Here is a 15,348-nt window from a genome sequence, read left to right as displayed (position 1 = left end):
AGCGGTATGATTTAGCGAATGTTTCATCCCAAACATAACAAAAGGGTAGCACATTTGAACAGTGCACAAGGGTTAAGTAATTAAAAGGTTTCTGACGAAAGAGTAAAACCTAGAGCTTACAAAATAGTGACAGTATGAAAGGTTTTAAAATGACAGTAAATGATATCATAATTTTTCTAAGATCATGTCATATTAATTGTTAATATGTCTGATTTTTGTTTATATAAATTATATTATTGCATATCATTGTGCTGAATTAATGAGTGACATTTTAGTTTAAGATTTCAGGATAAAACTGGAAAACACAGGAAAAGGTTGTTGGACAAGGTTTTAATGTAAAATAACCCCAAATGACAACTTATCACTCTCTTCATGATTTAAAAAAACAAACAAACAAACAAAAAAAAAACATCTGCACACAACTTCAGCAGGTCTTCAAATGTCTTTCTCACTTCTAAAGAAACTGAAGAATGGAAGCATTGTCTTGTTTTCAATTTGAACCTCTCCTGTTTTGTCGTGTTGAAGGGGTAAAAAACAAATCTGACATAACCCATAAAACATACACATAGAAGCTAACCCTATTTATACAATAACCTCTTAACAAAAATGTAATTATAACAAGAAGTTTCATTTAAATTGCCAAAGGTTTAGATTGCCGAAAACAGTCTAACCAACTAGAGGATTTTAGAATGTGTTTAAACAGGATTTTTTTAACAGAGTCTGCGATAAAAAGCTGTGTGGTCCTGTGAAGGAATAATGACGTTCTTGAAGTTTCATACAGTCCAGGGAAGGCCGTGGTGAGCAAACTAAATGAATAATAATCAGTGGCCTTTTTTGGAAGATCCAAAACCTGAGAATCCCATCACAGCAGCCATTTCATCGTCATCTTCAAAGTTGAGATCTTCTTCTGCCTTCCTTTTCTTTTCCTTTTGCTTCTCTTTTCTGTAGGCTTTAGCTTTCTCCTCCTTCGAAACAGAATAAAAAAGAAGACAGAGTTCTAATAGGGTATAATTTATCACTGATAATGTCGGTCAAACCATTCTACTATAGTTTTACTCCGACAGGGTTTCTGCAGGTTTCTTCAAATCAAATTGAAGACTTTTTAAGACCATGATGAATTAAACACTAAGCACTGAGGTTTTTTTTTTTTTCTAATGGCCAGGTTACATCTGTAAATAGTTTTTGTATTAATAGAAGATCATGTAAAGAGACATGTTGCTTTAGTTTTCTTATTTAGGGAATTTTTTTTTTGGAGACTTTGCTGTAAATATATCTAACAGTTGTTGTGAATTGTATCTTTCTGCATAACAAAATTTATTTAAAAAAATATATATATAAAAAAGTTTTCTGATGTATTATTGGTGATTGGGTGTCAGGCGATTGGGTAGCTTCACTAGGACATAGGAAAATTAAGACCTTTTTAAAATGATTTAAGACCTACAACACAATATTTCAGTGTATTTAGGACTTTTTAAGGCCTACAATTTTCTTTTTGAAATTTAAGACTATTTAAGACACCACGGACACCCTGGTATTGCAACTTTATTTCCTAATTTACTTTTTTTGGCAATAGCGAGATAGTGAACCAAACAAATGAGAAAGATAAACAGGAGTCGTCCCATTCAAAGATTTGAAAACTAATAGTCCAAACCTAGTCTTTAAAAGAAAGTCTAATTCTTTAAATTTAGAAAAAAAAATAAGTATTTAGCTTTAGAAAGTAATCTGACAACTTGATTTGATGGTCAAACTTTAGCTATCACCATTATCAAAAAAAAGTCAAGACTTTTCTCCCATAGTGTTACACGCAAAGACATCTCATCCAAATCTAAATTTGGGCAGATAGTGAGATCTGATGGGCTAAAATTAATTTTCAGTTTTTACTTCATTATACAAAAAATTATAATGCAAGCTAGGCCTTCACATCTGCCAAATAAATCTTGAGAGAGTTTAATTAAACAGTAAAATAAAGCTGAGCATCTTCTGCCTGTATTTCCTTAAACAATCTATCAATATATAGACAATAACAAAGGGGCCAAAACAGAGTCTTGGGAAACTCTGCAGGTCAGTGAAGCATTTCTTGAGAAATGTTTGCCAACCGTGACTGAAAAATGCTTATTCATGAATAGTCATGGGACGCTAACCGTTTTTAAGGTTTACCACGCTTCGTAAAAGTCAAGGTTTTAAAATTGCCAAATGTTTCTGTAATACCGTTCCTTATTAAGTTTTTAGCTATGATACAAAAACATTCCGCATAAATCCACAGATTTTTTTATAATATTCTGCACAGAAATAACAAAAAATGTCCGCAGATTCTGTCTGGCCATAGTTAAAGGTCACAAACGGCTTTAAACAATGTCCAATCGGAACATGTTGCTCAATACTCAGATTTCACATTGATGTAAATGCCTTTATTGGCATTCTATCAGTTTATTTATGTTCGCATGTGCATGTGAGGAAAACATCACACATAAACATCAGAACTATTGTTATCTGTGAATTCCATCGGGACTAACTGCTCCTACCAGTCCATCCTACAGACACACATTCAGCTTGAGTGGGCACTTCTAGACAGGGGCGGCAGTAATATATCATACACTGCAGCTCTTAATTGTCTTAATAGAGCAAAAAATCATGTCATCAACTCATGCAGTCGATGCAGAATCATCAAAAGTTTTGCATTCACAGTGACTGTAAAGAAGCCATAATATACAACAGCACTGCTTCACATGCTAATGTTTGGCATATGATATCAGCTCAGCTGCTCGTAAGAAAACCTTCATGTAAAATTTCATGCAAATTTCATGGTTGTCTGCATAGCCGATTTACTGATTTACAAGTAAACTTCTAAAAGCGTTTCTGACATACTAACATTTTTGACAATTCTCTGCTTATTTTGTGCATGTTAACACACAAAGAAAAAAAAAAAGTCACATTTTCACATTTAATCTTCACCTATTTGCACGGCAAGTGTTTTTCAGCCACCGATAAACTTCAGTTGAAAGGTTTATTTGACCGTTTTCAATTTCAAAAGGATCCTTTTACAGCATTGTTAATGTAATTGGTCACACTTTAAAATAAGATTTCATAGGTTAATGTATTTACTAACATGAACTAATTATGTTAAAATATATGCTGTAATATAATAATTACAATACTCGTGCAGCATTTTTAATCATAGTTTAACATTTACTAATCCAAATTCATGCTTGAACTAACAAACAACATTGTTTTATTTAATGAACATTAACTGACATGGTTTTAGCATGTATTTAATTAAAACATAATTGGTTAAATGGACTTCAGCATTAATTTGGTTTGTAAAGTCTAAAAAAAAAGAATGAAAAGCTGTTTAAACAAGCACTGTCAAGAGCAGCAGGTGAGTGCAGAAACTATTGAAAATGCTGTGACAAAGTAAATTTCCATATTTTAAAGACATGGCTCAGAACAATGCCATTTAATGCAGTGCTTCTTGTCCAGTGCGAGACCCACTTCATATCAATTCATCAGTGAAGAGCATTGATTTTTAACAAATCAGATCTTAAATGTGCAGAGTTTATAATTGCACGACAGTTCACCGGAAGAGCTTAAGCTGGCTTATGCAAAGTTAAATGAAGTATGTCACAAATGAAATGAACCTCAGTTACAACACTGACCTCCTCTCGTAACTCCTTCATTCGTTCCTCAAAGTCATACTCTTTCTGCTTTTCCTCCAGCTTTTTCTTGTTCACTTCAAAACGTTTCTTTACTTGGTCCAGCGAAGAGCGCTCTACTCGCATCGACATTCCCAGATTCCTCTGATCTGTGAGCCAGCAAAATAAATGTATGGTGTTATGCACTGACATGTATTAAAAATGCCACTGACCAGTGGAGCAGTCAATAAATTTATATTTTTTAACAGAAATACAACAACTAGATATTGATTTACATGAGCAACATAAAGAATAATAATAAACAGAGCTGCTACAAACAAGTACATATAGATTCATTTGATTAAATTAAAGTGTTCATAATTTATCTTATCAGATATTACCGTTTATTTTGTGTATGACATTTATTTATATAGCATAACTACTTTCATTGACTGATGTGCTCTCCAACAAAGTTTTCAGGAACATCTGGATGATGGTAGGTGCCTATCTTTTAACTTTTATCTGTTTTCTTATAATATATAGGCAAGTCTGAAAATAAAAGCAGATTTTTTCCCCACACTGATGCCTCTTGTACATCATGGGAGAAGCCTGTGTCACTTTCGGTTAAAAGCAACCACTTGCTGGTTGAATAAAATTATCTTTAAGTCAGAATATGCCAGGGGTTTGAATAATTTCGGACTTGACAAAATATAAGTATATCTTTTTGTGACATATATGTCTGTCAGGTTTTGAATATCAAAGTGGATATTTAAAGTGTGGTTATTTTCTCCCAATAGAAAGAATCTATATTAAAAGGTATGAAATGAGTCATCAGTATTTCCAGTCCTATTTCCTGCACAAGCCTATGTAGATTTGTTACAAAGTTTCATAAAGCCAACCTGAGTACTGTTTTCTCCACCGCAAAAACAAAACTACCGTGAAGCAATGATACAGAATCAACATTTGAAATCAACTCTGAGAAATGAGTTAATAATGTAAAGTTTGAGAAAATGAAAGTGCTTTTTGACTTTGGATGGATCTGAACCTATTGTAAGAGACTTCCGCAACAAAAATATCCTTTAAAATAGAATACAATTTACGATATTGCACAGAAGGCTTTCTATAGGGAGTGTGTCTACATGCAAACCACATTTTATCTACAAGATGTTGTGCAAATTATAAGAAAGAACAAAGACCTTATAATACTTACGTTTTTTACCATTGATATGATCCAAGAAATTGATGGAATCCTTTACTACACAATCACACACATTGCAGTAATACCTTAGAATGAAAAAAAAATAGTATATTAATATTTTATTATTAATATTTATACTAAAACATAAATACAAGTTTCAGGTTACACCCACCCTCCCATCTCAGCCTGTGGTGTGGTCTTCGTGATGACGATTGTTTTCCCCAGTTTTGACTCCAGATCCACTTTATAATCTCTGTGGCGGAGGAGCTCCCGCTTGATGGGGGGCACAGGCTTGCCTGGAGAACAAAAAAGAAGAATGACATAGGAAATATTGGCCAGAATTATTTACGTTTGTAAAATATTTAGGCATGAGAGAATTATTTCAGTTTGTTGTCAGCATATGGGTTTATTTGACCATACTTCATTTAATTTACTGAATAAAGATACAACTTACATATACAAAAAAATTCCACTGAACGTTTATCAGAATTTATCATTTGTTATTATGTGTTTGAGTGAGACATAATTTTGGTTTTATTCTGTGAACTACTGATGATATTTTTTTTACAAATGTTAAATAAAATAGACATTTTCTGGAAAAAAAGGAAAAGCTCTGATGTACAATATTTATCTAATTTAATTTTTGGAAGAAATATTATTAGACTTACAGAATAAAACAAATATTTTACATTTTATATCCAATGAATTCAGAGAAATTGAGAATTTACAAGTGATCCTTTAGTTTTTTTGTCTCTGATAACTGTATATACTGAAGGGTTTTTAGGGTTGTTTTAGCTTACCATCTTTTTTCTCTCTCTCCTCTGTGATTCGTTTCTGGGCCAGCTGTTCATATTCATCCTTGTCCCATTTCCGTCGAAAATCATTCTTGGACTAGAAACGAGAATATGATTGTAAATGATGAAGGTACAATTTAAGACATTTTAAGGACCTTTTAAAGACCTCGCAATGAAAATGTAATGAATCATTTTAAGGGAACACAACATACAAACACTGAGTTGCAGAAACAATGAGTTGTATATACTTGGCTAAACTTTTAGGTTTGAATATACCAATCTGTATTATTCACGGTACTTTTTGTCACACTGTAAAAAGCACATTCTTCCTTGGTGTTCTATCCTTTCCATTACTCATGTCTAAAGATTATGAAATCATAATAGATTTTTAATAGATATGAGACTAAAATGAGCTCAGAAATAAACACTCAAACAGCAAAGTCATTTTTCTTCTTTAATAACAAACAATATATTAAACTTTTTAAATTATTTATCGAGTAAATGAAACCTCATTTAAGGACGTTTATGATTTTTATAAAGGAAAACATAAAAATATTGAGGAAAATATAAACTTTTGCGGAGTATGCAACATTTAATGCCTTAGAAAGTATAAATATCTGCTGATTTAAAACCTTTTTTAAGGGATTATTGTCTAATTTAAACTTTAAAGGCCCACATAAATCTTAATTTTAAACATTTTAATAGCATAACCATGACAGTTGAATAACGTTAAGCAAATCTACTGGAACTGCACAAAAAACGTCTGTACAAAAGATCGAACATAAATAAGCCATAATATGATTATACTAATAGATTAACTATGATTTTAAAAAGATAATACAAGGCAATATAGGTAACGAAACGCTTTACAACTGAAATATATCTGTTTTTCTTCTTGTTCACAACAAAACAAAACCATCTGGCGTCACAACATCGGCCAGTTTTTTCTTCATTCACCTTTTACGATACCAACATTTGCTAACACATGACGCTACAAAATAAATACTTTCCTAAATTACGTTTAAAGTAAGCGGATAGACTAAAATAACATATAAACAAGTCTTAACAGAATTCTTACCCCACTGCCTGACGCCATTTTGCTATGAGGATGCCGTAAAGCGTGTGCGGCTGCCGTAAACAAGCGCCCCTGCCGAACTGCTGTTACTATTTTGCCGACTGTAAAAGTGTCATCATGCTTGGTAATTGTTTTTTTTTACTTTATTTATATGTTTGGGCTTCAAATAAGTTATGCTTACATTTAGTCAAAAACCTGTTTAATGACTACATTTGTGACAAGCCTACTGTATTATTCCTCTCGTTACTTGGACAATTTTCTTCAATGTGTCTAAATAGAGACATACTATTTCACTACAAGAATTTTACATCTACATGTTTAAATCAGTGAAATAAAAACCGTTATTAAATAAAACGTTAATTAAAATAATATCGATTTGATAAATCATTATTATTATTATTTTTTTTAATAATTAGCGGCCTTACCTGTCTCATTTGTAGAGCCCCGCCCCCGTTACACCTGTCGCTGATAAAAAGCTTTGTCAAGCGCAATGTGTTGTGTGGCTGTACGTTAGCCAAAATCATGACAACACGCATAGAAAGCCTTCTTCAAAGCCCCTTTGAGTCGCGGTTGTATGTTTCAAAGCTTGTTTTGTGCCTTTAAAGTGTCCTCATGTGTTGTTGTCCTCATGTAGTATCGTAAAACACTTTGTATTTTGTTATTTTTTTGTGATTTAGAGGTCTGCCTCTTCACTTGTGGCCAACAGACGTTGCTCAAGACTTCAGTAGTAAAACCCTCTCTCTCCCATGTAGCCCAGAGCCTTGGCTGCTTCCTGGCTGCAGTTCAGTGTATGATAGTCTTGTCAGGTAAATGTGTTTCTGTTGATTTAAGGAACCTTTTTATTTATTTATTTTTATTATAATTATTATTTTGGGGGGGGGTGGAACTTGAAAATGTTGTGTTGAGAAACCCTGCACATTGTTTTTCCCTCAGCTGCTCTAAAACCCCACTGTCTGCTTCACAAAATGGAGAAAAGCCTTCTGCTGTTCAGAAGCCTCGCAGGTATGCTTTTTTTTCTTTTTTATAATTTGTTACTGGTTGTCTTGTGAATAGTTTTTTCTTAATTCCAAATGATCTGTTAGTGCCTTTAATTATTTTATTATTCACTCTTCAGGTCCTCCATCCTTGAGCGATGCATACTTAGGATGTCTACAGCTAGTGTAGCTGTTGGGACGGAAGATCTTGATGGGGTCAAGAGGTCTAACTAATCCTTTTTTTTTTTTTTTTTTTTTTTTTTTTTTTAGTTTTGAGTGTGTGTGTGTGGTTTTTATTATTTTTAAATGAAAGAAAAATGGATGTTTGTGTATTTTATTATATATATATATATATATATATATATATATATATATATATATATATATATATATATATATATATATATATATAATTTTATGTTTATTTTTTATTTATTTATTTTTTAAAGTAATTCGTCAAGTGACAACACAGCTTTACAGAAATGCCACATGACACTCGCATGTTAAAATCAAATTTGTTATGGGGTTTTGGAAACCGAGTGTTTTTTTTTCTCTTCCCCTCTCTCTACTTCACATGAAAATGTGTACAACCATGTATTGCATTATTTAAACCTGAAACACTTATGGTATTTTTTTTGTGAGGGAACATGCATTATTTTAAAAGGATAAAAATTCAGGGAAAAAAAAGTTAAAAAAAAAAAAAAAAAAAAAAAAAGCTCTATATAAAAATGTTCCATGTGTGGTTTTAAAGATGAAGCTCTAAGTTTTTTTTTTTTTTTTTTTTTTTCTAGGCATGTTCCTCAACTTAAAGCATGCAAGTGTTTTATTAATTTTTTTTTTAATTATTTAATATAATGCAAGTATTGTTTTACTCTAATGTTGTAGGTCACCATCAAGGGGAAAGTGGTATCCCCATAATGCTGACCCTTCTCATTTTGAGATCAATGAGGCTGTTTTGAAGCGTAGGCAAAAGCAGATTCAGTATGGGAAGAATACCTGTGGCTACCAGAACTACGTTCAGCAGGTTCCAAAGTGAGTTGTGGTGAACGTAAATATCCAACTATTAGCTGCTAGTGTTCACTTTTCTTCTTGGATGCCCTTCTGATTGTATTAAGAGCGTAACTAATCTTTCTGGCTTCTGTCTCCTCTGTTCAGGCGTCTGCGTGTCCCTGGAATTCATCCTTCCACTCCAAACAAATACCGCAAATATAGCCGCAGATCTTGGGACATGCAAGTCCGGCTTTGGAGGAGAGCACTTCATGCTTGGGACCTGCCATCTGCATCGCAAAATGATACTGAAGGACAAGACCCTGTTGATCAACTGTAAGTTTTATAGGCTGAATAGAGCTTTTCACACATGAAATGGTAAACGCTGTCTCATTCTCAACCTGGTAGTAAATTTAACTACATAATCTGATCACGAATATGATCTACTTGTAATTGGATCACATTTGTAATATACTCCATAATCATGGAATTCAAATAGTAAGATTGCATGTCATTTATTGCAATTTTTGCAATTGGTGGCCTTCACCAATTATTAATTCTAAGAAAAAAGAGAAAGAATTGGGAAAATTCTTATGTTATCTCTTTTTCATGTTTTTGATTGTTTGTTAATGTAATCCAGGAATTATAAACATTTCCCCCACCCCTCTGGGCTTAACCACTCTTACCTGAGTGCCGCTCATGTTACCATATTAACATGTATATTTAATTTAAATTAACTCCTAATTTGAATTTTCCAATGACTGAATTCTTGCAAATCATCAGTTTGGTAAACTTTTTTTTTTTTTTTTTTTTTATTGTTTATTATTATTATTATTATTATTATAGTATTTGCAGACATAGAAAAGGAACAGACAGACAAACCCAACGTGATGATCTGTGCAAAATTTAAAGCATGAACTGAAGGAAAATTTGTGACAAGACATGACCTATAAAAAGAGATGGCAGTGGATGTAAAAGGAGGGAGGGGGGGGGGGGGGGATACAAATCTTCAGAAATTATACATTATTAGTCTATGTTGTGTTGGGGTAAAAAAAAGACTGGATCCCACATTTTATCAAATTTTGTAGAGTTACCAGAGGTGGTATGTTAAATTCTTTCCTAATATAAAGTCAAGATGAGTTCAAGAAGCCAGTCAGAAAAAGAGGCCTTGCATTTCTCTTCCAGAAACAAAGGATAACTTTCTTAGCTATGAGCATGCCATACTGAACGGGTAAATGTACATTTTCATTTGAGAGTCTCCAGAAAATCTGACCAACCCAAAATTGCTATCATTGGGTCAGGGTTTACATGTTTTAATACACCAAATTTGTGTGTTTTTGTTTAGTTTTTGGTTTTTATGCAAGATCGTTTTGGTACAAAATCAAATCCTAGATTTGGTCACGTATTTTAAGCAGGGTTGCCCAAACTATTGAAGGGCCAACCTTGATTTCAACCAAACTTGATTTGAGGCTTGTCGGCCTAAGGAAATTACTCATGGTAGCTATGTATTTACCTTTTTTTAAGGTTTAAAAATGACTAAAACGTTGCTTTATATTAACTAAATACTTTTTTTTTTTTTAATGAACTTATTACAGTTAAAACAAACTAATTTCTAACAATTACACTAGTCGTACCTTTAATTTTCTTGCCGATGTATTCTGCAAAAAAAAAAAAAAGGTGATCAGGATCTCTGAACCATCTGCCCCAACCCTCTCTATCATTCTCACTCATCTCAGATGGCATAACGGGCCAAATCAGAGGGTGCAATGGGCCTACTTTGGGCATCTCTGATCTAAAGGCTATTAAAACATAAGTAACTCGGGTGTCTATTTTATTACTTTTTGGAAATGACTTGTAATCTGTAATGATCCACAATTTAAGTAATCAACACTGTACTGATTCAAACTGCTACAGGGTTAACAATTAGTCCTGTGTGGTTTCTAATTCTGTGTTCAACACGGTCTCTAAACTCTGGGTTAACATACTTATTTGGAGTAGTTGATTGCATCTTGTGATCCTTTTAAATAGTATTGTGCATGCTTCTGAGTTTTTTATTTTTTATTTTCTTTATGCTATGAAGCATGGAATTAATATATTAGTAAATATAAGGACCCGTTCATAGCAATGCTAACCTTAGTTTGGAGCCAGGTTTTACAATCCCAGTTGAAAAGTGCTGCTGATCTACTTATGTGAGGAAACATTCCTTTACTAGCTGTTTAAAAAAAAAAAAAAAAAAAAAAAAAAAAAAAAAAAAGATAACACCGTTTTAAAAGCTCTAACGTGAGTTTTGAGTTGCTTTTTACATTATTTTGTAATTCAAACGCTATTAGGCAGAGCTTGCTTGAGAAGATGAACACGGAGCTGAGCGACGGTGGTGAAAAAGAGGACATGAAGTGGGAAATGGCGCCAGATTCGATGACTTCTATCATTTCACAACCTTCTGAAATCTCAACTGATGGTCCTTGGTTGGCTTCTAATGCTTTGCAGGTCAGACCTAAATGTTGTTTATGTTAAGCAAAAGTTTTACTACAGCCATCGAATTGTACACTAAATTGGTTGAATGGATTGCAGGTCTGTTGTGACCTTGCCATTTGCAAGAGGCACAACCATGTTCATTTTCAATGCATAAAGGATTTGCATGTCTTGTAAAATAAACCAATGTCCTTAAACTACAGTATGTTTTACTGGTGTTCTTCTGTCCAGATTGGAGCCTCATCCCACCTGAACCAAAGCTCTCAGCATGGATTGGGCTATACCTTCAGCAATCAACAAACAGCACAGGAAAACGTCCTGGGATGGTTGCGGTTTTTGCTTGAAACTGACCACAACCAAACCCAAGCGCCTTTGCTGCCGGAAGAGCCTTTCTGGAGAATTGCGTAGTGTCATCAAATCATGTGAATTGTCTGCATGAATCTGGCGCAAATCTTGTTCCCACAGCAGCCTTCGAGATTTTGAAGAATCGCACTTGGATCACTTGGTCTTCTAGTTCTGTATGTTGTGTACTTTATGTATTTCGAATTTGTGGTATCCTCTTCAGATGAATGTTATATTGTTCTCAATACTTTGTTCCTTCACTTTTTAGTTTCTATTATGTTTCTTCAAAAGCACGTTCCTATTTTTAATTTGTTCATTGTTCTTGACACTATTTCCCTCCTGTTTGTCACGTCACTGTTTTTCTAAAAACAGGAAGTTTTCAAGTTTTATTTACTTTTTATTTTTGTGTGGACCTCTATGAATGGAAAGCAAAACTAATAAAGATATGGACTGGCTATGCTGTAGCTGACTTCATGTGTTTGTATAGTAGTGCAACATCCTCTTCAGGGGTGTTTGACTACCATCATTAGCCAACTAAGGTAGCAAGTTCCGTCGGTATAAACATGGTTCCAATGAATGTTCGCAAACTTGTATGCTTACAACTACAACTCTGGAGCATAGTTCCTGGCTTTGTTTTGTTCGCCATTATCCTCCCCTATGCCCTATTTCTTCAGACGTTACAACGTTTAAACTTGGAATGATTAAAAAAAAAAAAAATGTCTCTCTTTGCTTAAAGTATTTTTACAGTTTAGTTTTAGTGATTCTTTTTATTTTTCCCCATATTGACAATTGCGTTCTCTTCATAGTGCACTTTAAAAACATTTATGCCATTTTTAACGCAGCCCTGGCTCATGACAAGCTATAGGTGACTTTTTTTTTTTTTTTTTTTTTTTTTTTTAAATGCAGAACTTGTGTTAGTCTCAAAGGTTGTGAAAACCAATATATAGCATATGTTAAAGCTATTAATTTTAGGTTATTTATTAGGAAATGTATCTGTAGTGTATATGACATGAGCCATTGGTTGCACCACTTCTGCAGTGGGTTGAATGTGTCAAATTGTAAAAGTAGACTTAAAAAATAAACATATCCTACTGTAAAATACAACTATTAACAATTTCTGATTTATATGAGATTAGAGTACATGTTAGCTGAAGCTGGCTATTGTAAAGCACTTTGGGTGTATGGCCATACACAATAAATGCGCTATATAAATACACATTACATTACATTACCAAGTGTTTTTTGTTTTAAAATAAAATATGGAATATTCTCAGTAATATTTGCCAAGGAAACTTGAGTCCTATATGTTCCATTTACATATATTTCAATTAATATGGAAAGTGTCAATGTTTTTACTTAAACTAATATAGATTTTTGTGAGTGTAAATTAATAATTTGCACAAATTATAGTTTTTTTTTTCCTCTAAAGAAGTGGTTACTCTACTCAGTTTAGAGCAGGCATGTCCAAACTCTGTCCTGGAGGGTCGGTGTCCTGCAAAGTTTAGTTCCAACCCCAATCAGACACCAGCTATCTAATCAAGCTCTTACTAGGCCTTCTAGAAACATCCTTGGTGTTGAGGACACTCCTTGTTTAGAGCATCATTATGGACGTTTTACGTTATAACTAACGTGGTTCAAACGATGGATCTGTGACGAAGCAACTACAGTTTAGGGAAACATTCGTTACTACATTGAAACAGCCGATAAAGAAAACAGCCGGTTAATTCCAAACATGATATGTTGCTCACCAAAGGGCATGTTGAAAAGCCTCCATATTGAAGTGTTGTTTCAAACTGAAGTGCTCAACTAGCCACTTCATAGGGTCTTCCAAAATTAACTATTTCAAAGGTATGAGTAATGGATACTTTGAGCCCAGTTGATTCTTATCGCAGAAAAGTAATTCAGGGTTGCACACTGCGTTCCATTCAGAAAGAATGTTCCCTATGTCTTAATCCCTTAGATAAGGGGTGTCCAAACTTGGTCCTGGAAGGCCGGTGTCCAGGAGAGTTTAGCTTCAACCTTAATCAAACACACCTGAACCAGCAAATCAAGCTCTTACTAGATACTAGAAACTTCCTGGCAGGTGTGTTGAAGCAAGTTGGAACTAAACTATGCAGGACATTGGCCCTCCAAGACTGAGTTTGGACACCCCTGAATTAGATGCTGTCACTTTGGAAGGGATTGTGGTCTCAAACTCAATTCCTGGAGGGCTGCAGCACTGCATAGTTTAGCTCCAACTCACACCTGCTTAATAGTCTCTTGTAGTCTTGAACACCTTGATTAGTTGGATCAGCTGTGTTAGATAAGGGTTGGAGCAGCTTGCACTTGTATTGTGTTTTCAGGCTACAGTCCTTAGCAAGTACTTGACAACAATGGTTACTCCAGGACCATATGTAGCCTACAAAAACAGTGTGTTGTGTGTTTTTTTTTAAATTAAGTGATGTTGGGAACTATTGGCCTGACATGCACAATACTGTATATTTAGTCGTTTTATGGATTCATGTGGGAATAGTTTTGACTACTTTCATCTGTAAGTTAAATGTTCTGAACTGTTAGCGTCAGTGTTATAGTGGTTAGTGTGTCGACACATGCACTCTGGTGCTCCTGGTGACCCGAGTTTGATTCCTGCCTCACGGCCTTATGCCGATACTTCCCCTCTCTCTGCCCCCCATGTTTTCTTGTCAATACTCTCTACTGTCCTATTCATTAAAGTTGAAAACCCTGACAAGAAGATTATTAAACCTGAACCAAAAGGAAATGCTCTTCTGTTGTTAGTACAATGTTTAGTAACCTGTGTCAGGCCCATAGTCAAGGGGGGTTCAGGTGGTTCGAAAAAAACACCTTCCACTGAAAAAGGTGCAGAATTTATTTTTCTGGACTAAACAATTATTATTTTAGTCCAACATCCAGCTGTGCAAGAAAACATACATGTTTTCGTTTTCTTTATTTTTTCCGCACTGAGGAAAATCACTGAGGTGTTGGTCAGTTTGTTGTTTGCCTAATAAATGACAAAAGGCAACATCTTTTAATTTTAAACTTTAACATATTTCTAATAAGTATCATAATGACATATGATATAATGCATTTTGTATTTTAAAAAAGTATTTTTTCACATTTCTTACAAACAATGCATCACAACAATATGATGTATGAGTATGCTCCATGCAGGTGAGTGGGCTTGACAAACCACCTGTATGGCACACTCCTTCCGTCTTAATGCTCCCGACATTTTGTAAGAAACTCCATATGCTTTACATGTTTGTTAATGTCTGTTTATATAACTACTATTTTTATTTACAGCACTTCATTTTTGCATTTCTTGTTTAAATACTCCATGAACCATAATTTTTATAATAAAAATATTTTATAATTATTTTCTTCTCTTTTTCCACCTGGGGATACTCATCCCGAGGCCTCAAGAGTTTATGCAGCACCACTGATGCGATCCAAGACCTGGGAAGAAATGATGCCAAGGTACCCATAATCCTGGACCAGGTTGTCTTCTGAGATATGTTGTGTCAGCCATGAAAGAGCCTTTCTGCTCCTCCATGGCTGCCACAACATCAGCTCAGGATACTGAAACTGATTCCGGAAAGACCACAGTGACAGGTGAGTCTCCACATTGTTCCTATGGACCAGCCTGATCACCCACCCAGTCCAAATATCTAAAAATGCTTACATTTTTAAACACGCAATAATCTGCCAATGAAATAAAAAAAATAATCTTGTTTTTCCTTTTGACAAAATATTATTTTTCTTAGCCCATTTGCAGATTATTGCTTGTTTTAAGGAATCATTGACTTAATATTGGCATATTGTTTCTGAAAACAGGAAAATATGTTTTGTTTGCCCAGGCAGTTCTTGATTTAAGAATTTT

General features: G+C 34.1%; 2 protein-coding genes across 2 annotated transcripts; one reads left to right on the top strand and one right to left on the bottom strand.

Annotated features, from left to right (window-relative positions):
* Window positions 1-311: 311 nt before the first annotated feature.
* On the bottom strand, window positions 312-6,719 carry zmat2 (zinc finger, matrin-type 2). The gene is given in 6 exon segments (NM_212681.1): window positions 312-965; window positions 3,654-3,799; window positions 4,840-4,913; window positions 5,000-5,123; window positions 5,628-5,718; window positions 6,700-6,719. Coding segments are annotated over 6 exon segments (597 nt in total). The 5' UTR covers window positions 6,718-6,719; the 3' UTR covers window positions 312-821.
* A 474-nt stretch (window positions 6,720-7,193) lies between these two features.
* slbp2 (stem-loop binding protein 2) lies at window positions 7,194-11,926 on the top strand. Its single transcript, NM_001080176.1, is given in 8 exon segments — window positions 7,194-7,268; window positions 7,374-7,502; window positions 7,630-7,698; window positions 7,811-7,894; window positions 8,556-8,702; window positions 8,826-8,993; window positions 10,988-11,144; window positions 11,361-11,926. Coding segments are annotated over 8 exon segments (981 nt in total). The 5' UTR covers window positions 7,194-7,218; the 3' UTR covers window positions 11,538-11,926.
* Window positions 11,927-15,348: the final 3,422 nt, after the last annotated feature.

This window comes from Danio rerio, chromosome 21 (assembly GCF_049306965.1).
Source record: "Danio rerio strain Tuebingen ecotype United States chromosome 21, GRCz12tu, whole genome shotgun sequence".
Classification (NCBI taxonomy): Eukaryota; Metazoa; Chordata; class Actinopteri; order Cypriniformes; family Danionidae; genus Danio; species Danio rerio.
Note: the sequence above shows the minus strand (reverse complement) of the source record. Positions and strands in the feature narration are given on the sequence as shown.